Genomic DNA, 15,297 nt, shown 5'->3' on the forward strand with positions numbered 1-15,297 from the left:
AAGACCATGCCAAGGAGAAAATAAATTTGCAGTGATCTCAAAGAAGCATTTATTGCTGCTCATCAGTCTGGAAATGTTTATAAAGCAATTTCCCAACAATTTGAAGTACATCGTCATTCTACAGTGAGAAAGGTTATTTACAATTGAGAATATTGAATACAGTTGCTAAGCGCAACCAGATAAAGACTGAACAAATGTGTAATGTAAAGAAGTGTAGGCAGGTTAATCTCCCCGTCACTCAAAAAATCATTGCCGTATGGTTTGGGCTTGCAAAGTTGCATCTGAATGAAGCAATGAACTTTTAAACAAAGGGCCTAATTCAGACCTGATCTCAGCAGCAAACTTGTCTTTTTCTCTAATGGGAAAAACTATGTGCAGTGCAGGTGGGGCAGATATAACATGTGCAAAGAGAGTTAGCATGACGTCTCTCCCATAGTACCGCATAGACACTAGAGGTCAATCATGGCCTCTAGTGTCTAGAGATGAGCGCGGAAATTTTTCGGGTTTTGTGTTTTGGTTTTGGGTTCGGTTCCGCGGCCGTGTTTTGGGTTCGACCGCGTTTTGGCAAAACCTCACCGAATTTTTTTTGTCGGATTCGGGTGTGTTTTGGATTCGGGTGTTTTTTTCCAAAAAACCTAAAAAACAGCTTAAATCATAGAATTTGGCGGTCATTTTGATCCCAAAGTATTATTAACCTCAAAAACCATAATTTCCACTCATTTTCAGTCTATTCTGAATACCTCACACCTCACAATATTATTTTTAGTCCTAAAATTTGCACCGAGGTCGCTGTGTGAGTAAGATAAGCGACCCTAGTGGCCGACACAAACACCGGGCCCATCTAGGAGTGGCACTGCAGTGTCACGCAGGATGGCCCTTCCAAAAAACCCTCCCCAAACAGCACATGACGCAAAGAAAAAAAGAGGCGCAATGAGGTAGCTGTGTGAGTAAGATTAGCGACCCTAGTGGCCGACACAAACACCGGGCCCATCTAGGAGTGGCACTGCAGTGTCACGCAGGATGTCCCTTCCAAAAAACCCTCCCCAAACAGCACATGACGCAAAGAAAAAAAAAGGCGCAATGAGGTAGCTGTGTGAGTAAGATAAGCGACCCTAGTGGCCGACACAAACACCGGGCCCATCTAGGAGTGTCACTGCAGTGTCACGCAGGATGTCCCTTCCAAAAAACCCTCCCCAAACAGCACATGACGCAAAGAAAAAAAGAGGCGCAATGAGGTAGCTGTGTGAGTAAGATAAGCGACCCTAGTGGCCGACACAAACACCGGGCCCATCTAGGAGTGGCACTGCAGTGTCACGCAGGATGTCCCTTCCAAAAAACCCTCCCCAAACAGCACATGACGCAAAGAAAAAGAAAAGAAAAAAGAGGTGCAAGATGGAATTGTCCTTGGGCCCTCCCACCCACCCTTATGTTGTATAAACAAAACAGGACATGCACACTTTAACCAACCCATCATTTCAGTGACAGGGTCTGCCACACGACTGTGACTGATATGACGGGTTGGTTTGGACCCCCCCCCAAAAAAGAAGCAATTAATCTCTCCTTGCACAAACTGGCTCTACAGAGGCAAGATGTCCACCTCATCATCACCCTCCGATATATCACCGTGTACATCCCCCTCCTCACAGATTATCAATTCGTCCCCACTGGAATCCACCATCTCAGCTCCCTGTGTACTTTGTGGAGGCAATTGCTGCTGGTCAATGTCTCCGCGGAGGAATTGATTATAATTCATTTTAATGAACATCATCTTCTCCACATTTTCTGGATGTAACCTCGTACGCCGATTGCTGACAAGGTGAGCGGCGGCACTAAACACTCTTTCGGAGTACACACTTGTGGGAGGGCAACTTAGGTAGAATAAAGCCAGTTTGTGCAAGGGCCTCCAAATTGCCTCTTTTTCCTGCCAGTATAAGTACGGACTGTGTGACGTGCCTACTTGGATGCGGTCACTCATATAATCCTCCACCATTCTATCAATGTTGAGAGAATCATATGCAGTGACAGTAGACGACATGTCCGTAATCGTTGTCAGGTCCTTCAGTCCGGACCAGATGTCAGCATCAGCAGTCGCTCCAGACTGCCCTGCATCACCGCCAGCGGGTGGGCTCGGAATTCTGAGCCTTTTCCTCGCACCCCCAGTTGCGGGAGATTGTGAAGGAGGAGATGTTGACAGGTCGCGTTCCGCTTGACTTGACAATTTTCTCACCAGCAGGTCTTTCAACCCCAGCAGACTTGTGTCTGCCGGAAAGAGAGATCCAAGGTAGGCTTTAAATCTAGGATCGAGCACGGTGGCCAAAATGTAGTGCTCTGATTTCAACAGATTGACCACCCGTGAATCCTTGTTAAGCGAATTAAGGGCTCCATCCACAAGTCCCACATGCCTAGCGGAATCGCTCCGTGTTAGCTCCTCCTTCAATGTCTCCAGCTTCTTCTGCAAAAGCCTGATGAGGGGAATGACCTGACTCAGGCTGGCAGTGTCTGAACTGACTTCACGTGTGGCAAGTTCAAAGGGCATCAGAACCTTGCACAACGTTGAAATCATTCTCCACTGCGCTTGAGACAGGTGCATTCCACCTACTATATCGTGCTCAATTGTATAGGCTTGAATGGCCTTTTGCTGCTCCTCCAACCTCTGAAGCATATAGAGGGTTGAATTCCACCTCGTTACCACTTCTTGCTTCAGATGATGGCAGGGCAGGTTCAGTAGTTTTTGGTGGTGCTCCAGTCTTCTGTACGTGGTGCCTGTACGCCGAAAGTGTCCCGCAATTCTTCTGGCCACCGACAGCATCTCTTGCACGCCCCTGTCGTTTTTAAAAAAATTCTGCACCACCAAATTCAAGGTATGTGCAAAACATGGGACGTGCTGGAATTTGCCCATATTTAATGCACACACAATATTGCTGGCGTTGTCCGATGCCACAAATCCACAGGAGAGTCCAATTGGGGTAAGCCATTCCGCGATGATCTTCCTCAGTTGCCGTAAGAGGTTTTCAGCTGTGTGCGTATTCTGGAAAGCGGTGATACAAAGCGTAGCCTGCCTAGGAAAGAGTTGGCGTTTGCGAGATGCTGCTACTGGTGCCGCCGCTGCTGTTCTTGCGGCGGGAGTCCATACATCTACCCAGTGGGCTGTCACAGTCATATAGTCCTGACCCTGCCCTGCTCCACTTGTCCACATGTCCGTGGTTAAGTGGACATTGGGTACAACTGCATTTTTTAGGACACTGGTGAGTCTTTTTCTGACGTCCGTGTACATTCTCGGTATCGCCTGCCTAGAGAAGTGGAACCTAGATGGTATTTGGTAACGGGGGCACACTGCCTCAATAAATTGTCTAGTTCCCTGTGAACTAACGGCGGATACCGGACGCACGTCTAACACCAACATAGTTGTCAAGGCCTCAGTTATCCGCTTTGCAGCAGGATGACTGCTGTGATATTTCATCTTCCTCGCAAAGGACTGTTGAACAGTCAATTGCTTACTGGAAGTAGTACAAGTGGGCTTACGACTTCCCCTCTGGGATGACCATCGACTCCCAGCAGCAACAACAGCAGCGCCAGCAGCAGTAGGCGTTACACGCAAGGATGCATCGGAGGAATCCCAGGCAGGAGAGGACTCGTCAGAATTGCCAGTGACATTGCCTGCAGGACTATTGGCATTCCTGGGGAAGGAGGAAATTGACACTGAGGGAGTTGGTGGGGTGGTTTGCGTGAGCTTGGTTACAAGAGGAAGGGATTTACTGGTCAGTGGACTGCTTCCGCTGTCACCCAAAGTTTTTGAACTTGTCACTGACTTATTATGAATGCGCTGCAGGTGACGTATAAGGGAGGATGTTCCGAGGTGGTTAATGTCCTTACCCCTACTTATTACAGCTTGACAAAGGGAACACACGGCTTGACACCTGTTGTCCGCATTTCTGGTGAAATACTTCCACACCGAAGAGCTGATTTTTTTGGTATTTTCACCAGGCATGTCAACGGCCATATTCCTACCACGGACAACAGGTGTCTCCCCGGGTGCCTGACTTAAACAAACCACCTCACCATCAGAATCCTCCTGGTCAATTTCCTCCCCAGCGCCAGCAACACCCATATCCTCCTCATCCTGGTGTACTTCAACACTGACATCTTCAATCTGACTATCAGGAACTGGACTGCGGGTGCTCCTTCCATCACTTGCAGGGGGCGTGCAAATGGTGGAAGGCGCATGCTCTTCACGTCCAGTGTTGGGAAGGTCAGGCATCGCAACCGACACAATTGGAGTCGGACTCTCCTTGTGGATTTGGGATTTCGAAGAACGCACAGTTCTTTGCGGTGCTACTGCTTTTGCCAGCTTTAGTCTTTTCATTTTTCTAGCGAGAGGCTGAGTGCTTCCATCCTCATGTGAAGCTGAACCACTAGCCATGAACATAGGCCTGGGCCTCAGCCGTTCCTTGCCACTCCGTGTGGTAAATGGCATATTGGCAAGTTTACGCTTCTCCTCCGACAATTTTATTTTAGGTTTTGGAGTCCTTTTTTTACTGATATTTGGTGTTTTGGATTTGACATGCTCTGTACTATGACATTGGGCATCGGCCTTGGCAGACGACGTTGCTGGCATTTCATTGTCTCGGCCATGACTAGTGGCAGCAGCTTCAGCACGAGGTGGAAGTGGATCTTGATCTTTCCCTAATTTTGGAACCTCAACATTTTTGTTCTCCATATTTTAATAGGCACAACTAAAAGGCACCTCAGGTAAACAATGGAGATGGATGGATTGGATACTAGTATACAATTATGGACGGGCTGCCGAGTGCCGACACAGAGGTAGCCACAGCCGTGAACTACCGCACTGTACTGTGTCTGCTGCTAATATAGACTGGTTGATAAAGAGATAGTATACTCGTAACTAGTATGTATGTATAAAGAGAGAAAAAAAAACCACGGTTAGGTGGTATATACAATTATGGACGGGCTGCCGAGTGCCGACACAGAGGTAGCCACAGCCGTGAACTACCGCACTGTACTGTGTCTGCTGCTAATATATAGACTGGTTGATAAAGAGATAGTATACTCGTAATTAGTATGTATGTATAAAGAAAGAAAAAAAAACCACGGTTAGGTGGTATATACAATTATGGACGGGCTGCCGAGTGCCGACACAGAGGTAGCCACAGCCGTGAACTACCGCACTGTACTGTGTCTGCTGCTAATATATAGACTGGTTGATAAAGAGATAGTATACTCGTAACTAGTATGTATGTATAAAGAAAGAAAAAAAAACCACGGTTAGGTGGTATATACAATTATGGACGGGCTGCCGAGTGCCGACACAGAGGTAGCCACAGCCGTGAACTACCGCACTGTACTGTGTCTGCTGCTAATATATAGACTGGTTGATAAAGAGATAGTATACTCGTAACTAGTATGTATGTATAAAGAAAGAAAAAAAAACCACGGTTAGGTGGTATATACAATTATGGACGGGCTGCCGAGTGCCGACACAGAGGTAGCCACAGCCGTGAACTACCGCACTGTACTGTGTCTGCTGCTAATATAGACTGGTTGATAAAGAGATAGTATACTCGTAACTAGTATGTATGTATAAAGAAAGAAAAAAAAAACCACGGTTAGGTGGTATATACAATTATGGACGGGCTGCCGAGTGCCGACACAGAGGTAGCCACAGCCGTGAACTACCGCACTGTACTGTGTCTGCTGCTAATATAGACTGGTTGATAAAGAGATAGTATACTCGTAACTAGTATGACTATAAAGAAAGAAAAAAAAACCACGGTTAGGTGGTATATACAATTATGGACGGGCTGCCGAGTGCCGACACAGAGGTAGCCACAGCCGTGAACTACCGCACTGTACTGTGTCTGCTGCTAATATAGACTGGTTGATAAAGAGATAGTATACTACTAATATTATATATACTGGTGGTCAGGTCACTGGTCACTAGTCACACTGGCAGTGGCACTCCTGCAGCAAAAGTGTGCACTGTTTAATTTTAATATAATATTATGTACTCCTGGCTCCTGCTATAACCTATAACTGGCACTGCAGTGCTCCCCAGTCTCCCCCACAATTATAAGCTGTGTGAGCTGAGCACAGTCAGATATATATATACATTGATGCAGCACACTGGGCTGAGCAGTGCACACAGATATGGTATGTGACTGAATCACTGTGTGTATCGTTTTTTTCAGGCAGAGAACGGATATATTAAATAAAACAAACAACTGCACTGTCTGGTGGTCACTGTGGTCGTCAGTCACTAAACTCTGCACTCTCTTCTACAGTATCACAGCCTCAGGTCAATCTCTCTCTCTCTCTCTCAACCCTAATCTAAATGGAGAGGACGCCAGCCACGTCCTCTCCCTATCAATCTCAATGCACGTGTGAAAATGGCAGCGACGCGCGGCTCCTTATATAGAATCCGAGTCTCGCGATAGAATCCGAGCCTCGCGAGAATCCGACAGCGTCATGATGACGTTCGGGCGCGCTCGGGTTAACCGAGCAAGGCGGGAAGATCCGAGTCGCTCGGACCCGTGAAAAAAAACATTAAGTTCGGGCGGGTTCGGATTCAGAGAAACCGAACCCGCTCATCTCTAGTGTCTATGTGCCGCTCCCACAATGCAGATGAGTTTATCGCGCACTGCACAGTCAGCACCTGGGGGCACCACCAGTAGCGGATCTTGCCACGGCGGTGGCGCCCACCGGAAGGCGCCGAAACCGGGCAAAAATCCTGCATACCCGTAGCAACATCCGCTACTGGGCAACACCACTTGTGCCTGGTTTAGTACCACTACTGTACCTCTGGCTCTTGTTTTAAGTCTCTCCATCTTGTTCTGTCTCTCCATCTCATACTCAAACAATTGAAAGGAACATCACTCAGAGTCATAACCTTCACGTGATGCAAATGTCATACTTGTTCTTTGCATGAAATCAGTTAGAAGTAACTATTTCAACGTCGGACACATTTTCACTGTTGCACTGTGTATTAAAAATAAATACCTTTTTGGCCATTTTGTGTTTATTTTATTTTCTATGTAAAAAGGTATAATTAAATAAATTAAAATTATTTTCAAAAAAATGTAAATTCTTTTGACATAAAGCACAACAAGGCTCATTCGGGTGTGATCGCAAAGTGGATATTGTACACACACCGATTGATGTATTCTTACTGCGCATGTGTCTGAGCCGCAGTGCGCACATACAGCAAGTGAATTGCAATTCTGGTCGCACTGAGGAATTAGTCGCAAAGTGAGTGACAGGAAGACAGAATTTTGGAGTGGGAACGGGGAGTGGTTGGGTAAATGCAGGTGTGTCATGGCCGTTCATTCGCTGTTTTCTGGACGTGCATAAATTATCAGTTGGGATATTGCTTGCTACTGGAGAGCTGTCTGCTTCCCGGGAGAGCAGCTCATCCCGCGCTTCCTCAGAGGCACTCAAGACTCACCAACATGACCGATTTGTGATGATGATACTGATGTATTTATTTATTAACAGTTTCTTATATAGCGCAGCAAATTCTGTTGCGCTTTACAATTGGAAATAACAATGGTATAACAAAACTGGGTAATAACAAACAGTCATAGAGGTAGGAAGGCCCTGCTCGCAAGCTTACGATCTATAAGGAAATAGGCATGGATACACAAGGATAGGTGCTATGTATTGCATAGTTGTCCACCAGATTGCAAAGGTTCTTGGTGGGCTGTATGATATGGTCACACAGGAATGATGAACCAAGGAAGGGAAAGTGAGAAGACATGTGAAGATGTGTGTGGACTGTGCAGAGTGGATGCAATTTGATAGGAAAGTTTATGAAAGTTAGGAGGGCGGTTCTGGAATTTAATACGCTTGCATGAAGAGGTGAGTTTTCAGGGAGCGCTTGAAGGTTTGGAGACTAGAGGAGAGTCTTATGCAAGGGAGTAGCTACCATAGGTGCAGGGAGTGCAGCTGCTATGGGGCCCAGAGCTGAGAGTGGCTCTCCTTCCCTGTCAAAGTTACATACTTCATATGAATTTTTCAGCATTGGGTGCATGATACATAGGGGCCCTTACACACTTTAGTATTGGTGCTTAGATTATATCTAGTTATGCCCCTGGATCTGCTCATTGTAATGTGGTATGAAATGAACTGGAAGGCATTATAGTATTACATAATATGTAGAGGGGCACTGTAATGTGGCATAATGTGAATTGGGGGTACTGTGTTGCATAATGTGTACTGGCAGCCCTACAATATTACATAATATGATCTAGGTGCACTGTGATGGTTCAGAAAGTAAAGTAGGGCACTACTATTGTGCATAACATTAACTAAGGCTCTACTATGGTTCAGAAAATGAACTAGGGCACTATTTTTAGGGCATAAATTAATAACTCCTGCGGAGAGGTGTTTCTTAAGAAGCATTGAGACATGGGCCCCTTCAAAATGTTGCTATGGGGCCCACAAACTTCTAGCAATGCCCCTGTCTTATGTATCACAATTATATACTGTTAGACAGGAATGATGCGACATTAGTGGGCGTCCCTATGCTCGGGTTAGCTTCTGCCCATATTACCATATAATCACAATTGTATTCGGCAAAAGATAGCAATGGCAACAGTAAGAACACACACACCTGAATATAATTTGTGTGAGTTCTGCAAGAAACAATTACTGATACTGAAGTTGATATGTGACCACTGCAAAAATGTCCAAAATATACTCAGCACAAGTCTGGGGAAACCCTCACTGGTGATGGGGTTAATATCTAGCATAGACATTCCACCCTGTTCTGTCATCTTTAATACATATATATACTGTACATTATATGTCTACACTGTACACATGTATCAATCTATACTTACTTCAAATCATTGCAAACAACTGTTGGGGCAATGCAGGATTTTTAAGGAATGGGGTCCCATACATGATATTGTAAAAAGTGGAGTGAGCTACTATGCAGACTCCATATTGCTGCTCCTCAAAGGAAGCTTCATTCCCTGAACCAAGATGGCAACCAAGGTTACTACTGAGAATGTGCAGAGACATCTTGAGACTGTGTTAGAGTGCCACAGTAGTCTTCCACTTAGCTCCGGAGAGACCTGCGATTATCTACTAATTTAGATACTGTTCCAGCATCCTGCATTCCTACCAATTACCTACATACAGTACACTCACCAGCTGATGAGCTGTATCACACCCCACTCCACTCCATCTGTTCTTGAGTATAACAGTGAGTACGGCTGATCCTGCTTTATCTTCAGTAAAACCATTCCACTGCTTAAGTAACTGAATTGTTAATAAGTTACAAGACATCTTAAGGTTTTTACATATACTCTGCTACATCCTCAAGCATGTACACACATATATTCAACAGATATACTGTATATCATGCACAGATAGCCCCCCTTCCCCTAAAATTCCTGCAGTTAATTACAATATTAACAAGCTCACATAAACAAATGACTGAGGACAGGAGGAGGCTCACTGCAGGAATTGGAATCGGATAACAGATTGCATGATGTTAGTAGAGCTACTGCTGCTGCTGGGCAGGCCAGCTGAGATGTGAGGAGAAGTCATTTTAAGTAGGGGTTGAGCCTGCCTAAGGGTTTTGTAGTACATCTGGGGCTAAATTTACTAATATTTGTCTTTAACACGTCTTTGCCCGAGAGTAAACACGGTGGTGAACGTTTGCACAGGAGTATTTTTTTAAATCAAACATGTGTATGTACTATGATACCATGTTTTCTGTGATTGTGTTTACTGATGGTATATGGCAGCTGTTTGCTGTGTGTGCCGGAAGCCAAACACTTTCAAACATGAAGCCAGGGGAACCCTATGCATTTTCTTCTGTATATTATTTTAACCAGGAGCAACTCAATCAGGCCAGGGCTAGTTTTGCTTTGGGTGGGGACCCCACGCTGTTTTTTTCTGGGTGTTTTTTCTGTTTTGATTACTCTTTTGAATTGCTTTAACACAGAGAAGCACTGCACAGATCCCACTGATCCATGCAGTCTTCCCAAAACAAGTAGCTAGGGGGGCATCTATTTCAAAGTGTATTTTGGTTTGAGTTTGCACAATTCATGGGTGTGTTTGCATTGCAAATACTATTTTTGGTAAATTCCTGTGTTTCAGTGATGTCTATGAAAACGTAGTACTTCCGAGTTTGGCTGATGGTGTATTTAATCGTATTAATGTGACCAGACGTGTTTTGAAGCTCTGTGCCATGTAACACTCCCATATTTACCTTTAATAAATTCCTTTTGTTTGCAAAAATAGCTAAATATACTCAAGATTGCAGACTGGGGTAAATATGGACTATAGTAAACTTATGCCATATGCTCATTTGACATAGGATATTAAACTGGGGAGTAATTAGACTCAATAACTTTATAACTGGCTGTCCCTGACTGTCCTACGTGGTCCTCTTGTGCTGTGGGCTGTTGTTCCCTTTCCTGGTGGAGAGCGGGCATGGGGCTGTGCACTGCCCCTTTTGTACTGTGGGGCCAGTTCTCTGTGGTCCTCCTGGCGGGTATTGTGTGTCTGGCTGTGGTGGGCACTCAATGATGACCTCGGTCCCACTGTGTGGTATGTGCTTCTGGTCTCCTGATGTTTCAGATTCTGCGAAGGCAGTGTGGACAGCCCATCTGCAGGCCAGACCCACCGGTGGCCATCTTTGTTGAGGGCTCAGTGGCATCATGGGATTTGTTGTTTATCTTTAACTGCTCAGAGTCTGAGCAGTGAAGGAAAAACTACAAATCCCCTATGCCAGCAATCTTCTTCCTTCTCTGGCCGGCCAGGTGCCTCAGGCTCAGGCTGACTGGGATGCTCGGGGAGCTTGGGTGGCAGACTGAATCCCAGTGGACCAAACTGTGCATGACTGGGTGCAGGGGAAGCAGCGGTCCCTAGAGGCAGCCCAGGCCTTATAGCAGCTGCACCCCCTGCACCCACGGCAGCTATGCCACTGCCGACCACCATGAAGCTCTCCAAGACTGAGGTTAGCTCCCTATGGGCAAGCCTTTTGAACCCAGGCAAGATTGCCCCAAGTCACTTGTTAGATTAAAAAAACAGAGACGCCCCATGATGTTTAGGGCAACAGGCTTACATTGACAATACCCAGTGAATTCCCATCCGACCCCTTTAAAAAGCTGTCTCTACATTTAAAAGTCTTTAAGTAATTCTAGGGTTGCTATTGAGTACAGCAGGTAAGTCTTGCCAATAGCTATAATGCCTATTTACCTGTAAATATTATAACCTTTATTTGTACTATTGGCAATGCTGGGCAATATCTGTTGAACAGACAGCTAACAATGATTTAGGCTGTTTGTGGCTGAATTAACAGTAACTGTAACTCTCCTCTGTTTGTATAGTCAGATAACAATTGCTGTAATAAAACAAGGTATTAAGAACCAGCTTCTTTTATTACCATATGACAATTGTTTGTGGTAGTTGCATGCTAATTTTTCTCTAATAAACAGCAAGTAAGCAAAGTGTAATGTAGTTACATGACACAAAAGTGATAGTTATAATGCAGTTATTTACCGTAGTTCACTTTGTTGAAATGTATTGTGTATAATGTTTCATGACAGTACAATTATTGCATATTGGTGTTTAGTTTTCTGTATTTCATTATAAGTGTATTTGTCTCCCAGACTCTGAGAATTAATGTGTGTTACTGGAAAGAGAAGATTCCTGGGAGATCTGGACTTTTGCAGAGCTTCCCTGCATTCCTAGCCATAAATCTGAATGGAGAGGAGCACGAGGTCTATGGGCTGCCCTCCCAGGAATATCCAGGGCTCTTTAAGGTAGGGAATTATTACAAACCCAAGTGCAATTGTCACCATAGAAACAGAACATTCATGTCTATCTAGTCTGCCTATTCTACTTCTAATCAGTGTATGCTCATCCAGATACTGTCGTGAATCCCACACACGTTTACTGTTACATTGTTCAACTAGACCATTTTCCTGGCACTATCTGGTTAACATAGTTTTCTACATGTGCTGAGAGTTATTTGTACCCTTTTCAGATAGAAATGTCTGAAAGTCTCGGCCTTTACCTGGCATTTGAGTGCCGGCTAGTTTTGCCGGTACTGTCTGACCCCCCTTTCACACAGGGAAGCAAATTACTGGTTGAAGCAGTTCTATCCGGTAATTTGCAGATCAGCACGGGTATTTCTTCTGTGGCAAAGGGTCAACGCGGGTCGAAATTCCCGGGTCTCCAACCCTGCTAAAAGTCTGGGTCAAAGTCCCAAGAAATTCAAAGCGGGACCCGTGTTTATCGACAAATTACTGAGTAGAATTTCTTAACCTGGTAATTTGACTTTCTGTGTAAAAGGGGTATAAAAATACCTGTGGAACAAGGGTCCTTATACCTTTTTAAGGTTGGTCACAATAAACCCCTCTATTGTACCCCTAATGTGTGCCACTTACACTTTTATTTTTTCATATTTCAACGTAAATACTATAGTATCATTTACTTTAATTTAGACCAAATCTACCACTCTTTCAATAAAAAAATATTTTCTAACTCATGGTCTTTCTTCCACCAAAATGAGACCGTGTCACTGGCCGGTACTCAGTTAGCTGCAGTAATTTACCTCCTCTAATTGATTCACCGGGGACTATTCATTTAGCCCTAATTCCCGGCATTTATCGGGGATTATGCTTCGGGTGCCTCAGGCAGCTCTCAGAGATGTGATAACACATAGGTTTGGATATTTACAGGGCAGGCTCCAGGCACATTCCAATAGAGTGGCCGAACAGGGAGCTACACTTAATGGGCGCCGCTAGCTCGCGCCGCCATATTGGAACTTGCCCTGCCTGGAGCCAAGTCCCTGCACTGCAGCCGCAGCATCCGTTCTGGACCGGCGCCTAATTGGAGCACCACCGCTCTCCTCTCCGCCCAAGTGAACCATCAGCAGCATCAACAGCAGCGCGGTGAGCAGCACTTTGGGAGGGGGAGAAGGGGCACTGTGTGGGGACATGTGTATCTGGGACTGGGGGCATATCTGGCACTGTGGGGGCATGTGTATCTGGCATTGGGGGCATATCTGGCACTGTGGGGCATGTATATCTGGCACTGGGGGAATATCTGGCACTCTGGGGGCATGTGTATCTAGCACTGTGGGGGCATATCTGGCACTGTGGGGACATGTGTATCTGGCATTGGGTTCATATCTGGCACTCTGGGAACATGTGTATCTGGCACTGGGGGCATATCTGGCACTGTGAGGACATGTGTATCTGGCACTAGGGGCATATGTGTATCTGGCACTGGGGCATATATGTTTCTGGCACTGCTGCGGGACATATGTGTATCTGGCACTGTGGGGACATGTGTATCTGGCACTGCTGAGGGGGATATGTGTATCTGGCACTGCTGCGGGGCATATCATGTGTATCTGGCACTGCTGGGGGGCATATCATGTGTATCTGGTAGTGATGAGCGGGTTCGGTTTCCGAGAAACCGAACCCACCCGAGCTTTACCTTTTTTACACGGGTCCGAGCAGACTCGGATCCTCCCGCCTTGCTCGGCTAACCCGAGCGCGCCCGAACGTCATCATCCCGCTGTCGGATTCTCGCGAGATTCGGATTCTCGCGAGATTCGGATTCTATATAAGCAGCCGCCCGTCGCCGCCATTTTCACACGTGCATTGAGATTGATAGGGAGAGGACGTGGCTGGCGTCCTCTCCGTTTATAATTGTAGAAGAGACAGTTGATTGCTTGTTTTATTACTAATTGTGGGGAGGATTGGGGAGCAGCTGTTAGGACTCGGAGTAGAGTGCAGAGTTTTGCTGATAGTGACCACCAGTTTTTTTTATCCGTTCTCTACCTGAAAAAAACGCTCCATACCATATCTGTGCTCAGTGTGCTGCATGATATATCTGTGCTGAGTGCTCACACTGCTTAATTGTGGGGACTGGGGAGCAGCTATAGCAGGAGTACAGTGCACAGTTTTGCTGACAGTGACCACCAGTATACGTTTGTCTGCCTGAAAAACACTCCTGTGGTGGCTTTTTTTTTATACTAGTTTAGCAGTCTGCTGACAGTGTCCACCAGGTCCATTATACTGTATATAGCAGTACGGTAGGCCACTGCTGTACCTACCTCTGTGTCGTCACTCGTCGTCCATAAGTATACTATCCATCCATCTACATTGTATACCTGTGGTGGCTTTTTTTCTTTATACTAGTAGTACTAGTTTAGCAGTCTGCTGACAGTGTCCACCAGGTCCATTATACTGTATATAGCAGTACGGTAGGCCACTGCTGTACCTACCTCTGTGTCGTCACTCGTCGTCCATAAGTATACTATCCATCCATCTACATTGTATACCTGTGGTGGCTTTTTTTTTATACTAGTAGTACTAGTTTAGCAGTCTGCTGACAGTGTCCACCAGGTCCATTATACTGTATATAGCAGTACGGTAGGCCACTGCTGTACCTACCTCTGTGTCGTCAGTCACTCGTCATCCATTAATAATAATAAGTATACTATCCATCCATCTACATTGTATACCTGTGGTGGCTTTTTTTCTTTATACTAGTAGTACTAGTTTAGCAGTCTGCTGACAGTGTCCACCAGGTCCATTATACTGTATATAGCAGTGCGGTAGGCCACTGCTGTAACTACCTCTGTGTCGTCACTCGTCGTCCATAAGTATACTATCCATCCATCTACATTGTATACCTGTGTTGGCTTTTTTTTATACTAGTAGTACTAGTTTAGCAGTCTGCTGACAGTGTCCACCAGGTCCATTATACTGTATATAGCAGTACGGTAGGCCACTGCTGTACCTACCTCTGTGTCATCACTCGTCGTCCATAAGTAATTTAAGTATACTATCCATCCATCTACATTGTATACCTGTGGTGGCTTTTTTTCTTTATACTAGTAGTACTAGTTTAGCAGTCTGCTGACAGTGTCCACCAGGTCCATTATACTGTATATAGCAGTGCGGTAGGCCACTGCTGTAACTACCTCTGTGTCGTCACTCGTCGTCCATAAGTATACTATCCATCCATCTACATTGTATACCTGTGTTGGCTTTTTTTTATACTAGTAGTACTAGTTTAGCAGTCTGCTGACAGTGTCCACCAGGTCCATTATACTGTATATAGCAGTACGGTAGGCCACTGCTGTACCTACCTCTGTGTCGTCAGTCACTCGTCATCCATTAATAATAATAAGTATACTATCCATCCATCTACATTGTATACCTGTGGTGCCTTTTAGTTGTGCGCATTAAAATATGGAGAACAAAAATGTGGAGGTTAAAAAAATAGGGAAAGATCAAGATCCAC

The 15,297-nt window shown here is 45.4% G+C and overlaps 1 protein-coding gene across 2 annotated transcripts in view; it reads left to right on the forward strand.

Moving 5' to 3' along the window:
* Positions 1-15,297, forward strand: part of PIPOX (pipecolic acid and sarcosine oxidase) — a 200,529-nt gene that overhangs the window by 167,355 nt on the left and 17,877 nt on the right. Inside the window, exon 5 of one of the 2 annotated variants that reach the window (XM_063955908.1) lies at positions 11,643-11,795. The exons of the other annotated variant lie outside the window; for it this stretch is intronic. Within the exon in view, the coding sequence (XP_063811978.1) occupies positions 11,643-11,795 (153 nt within the window). The remainder of the gene's footprint in view (positions 1-11,642; positions 11,796-15,297) is intronic. 2 annotated transcript variants of the gene reach the window in all.

This window comes from Pseudophryne corroboree, chromosome 2 (genome assembly GCF_028390025.1).
Source record: "Pseudophryne corroboree isolate aPseCor3 chromosome 2, aPseCor3.hap2, whole genome shotgun sequence".
Classification (NCBI taxonomy): Eukaryota; Metazoa; Chordata; class Amphibia; order Anura; family Myobatrachidae; genus Pseudophryne; species Pseudophryne corroboree.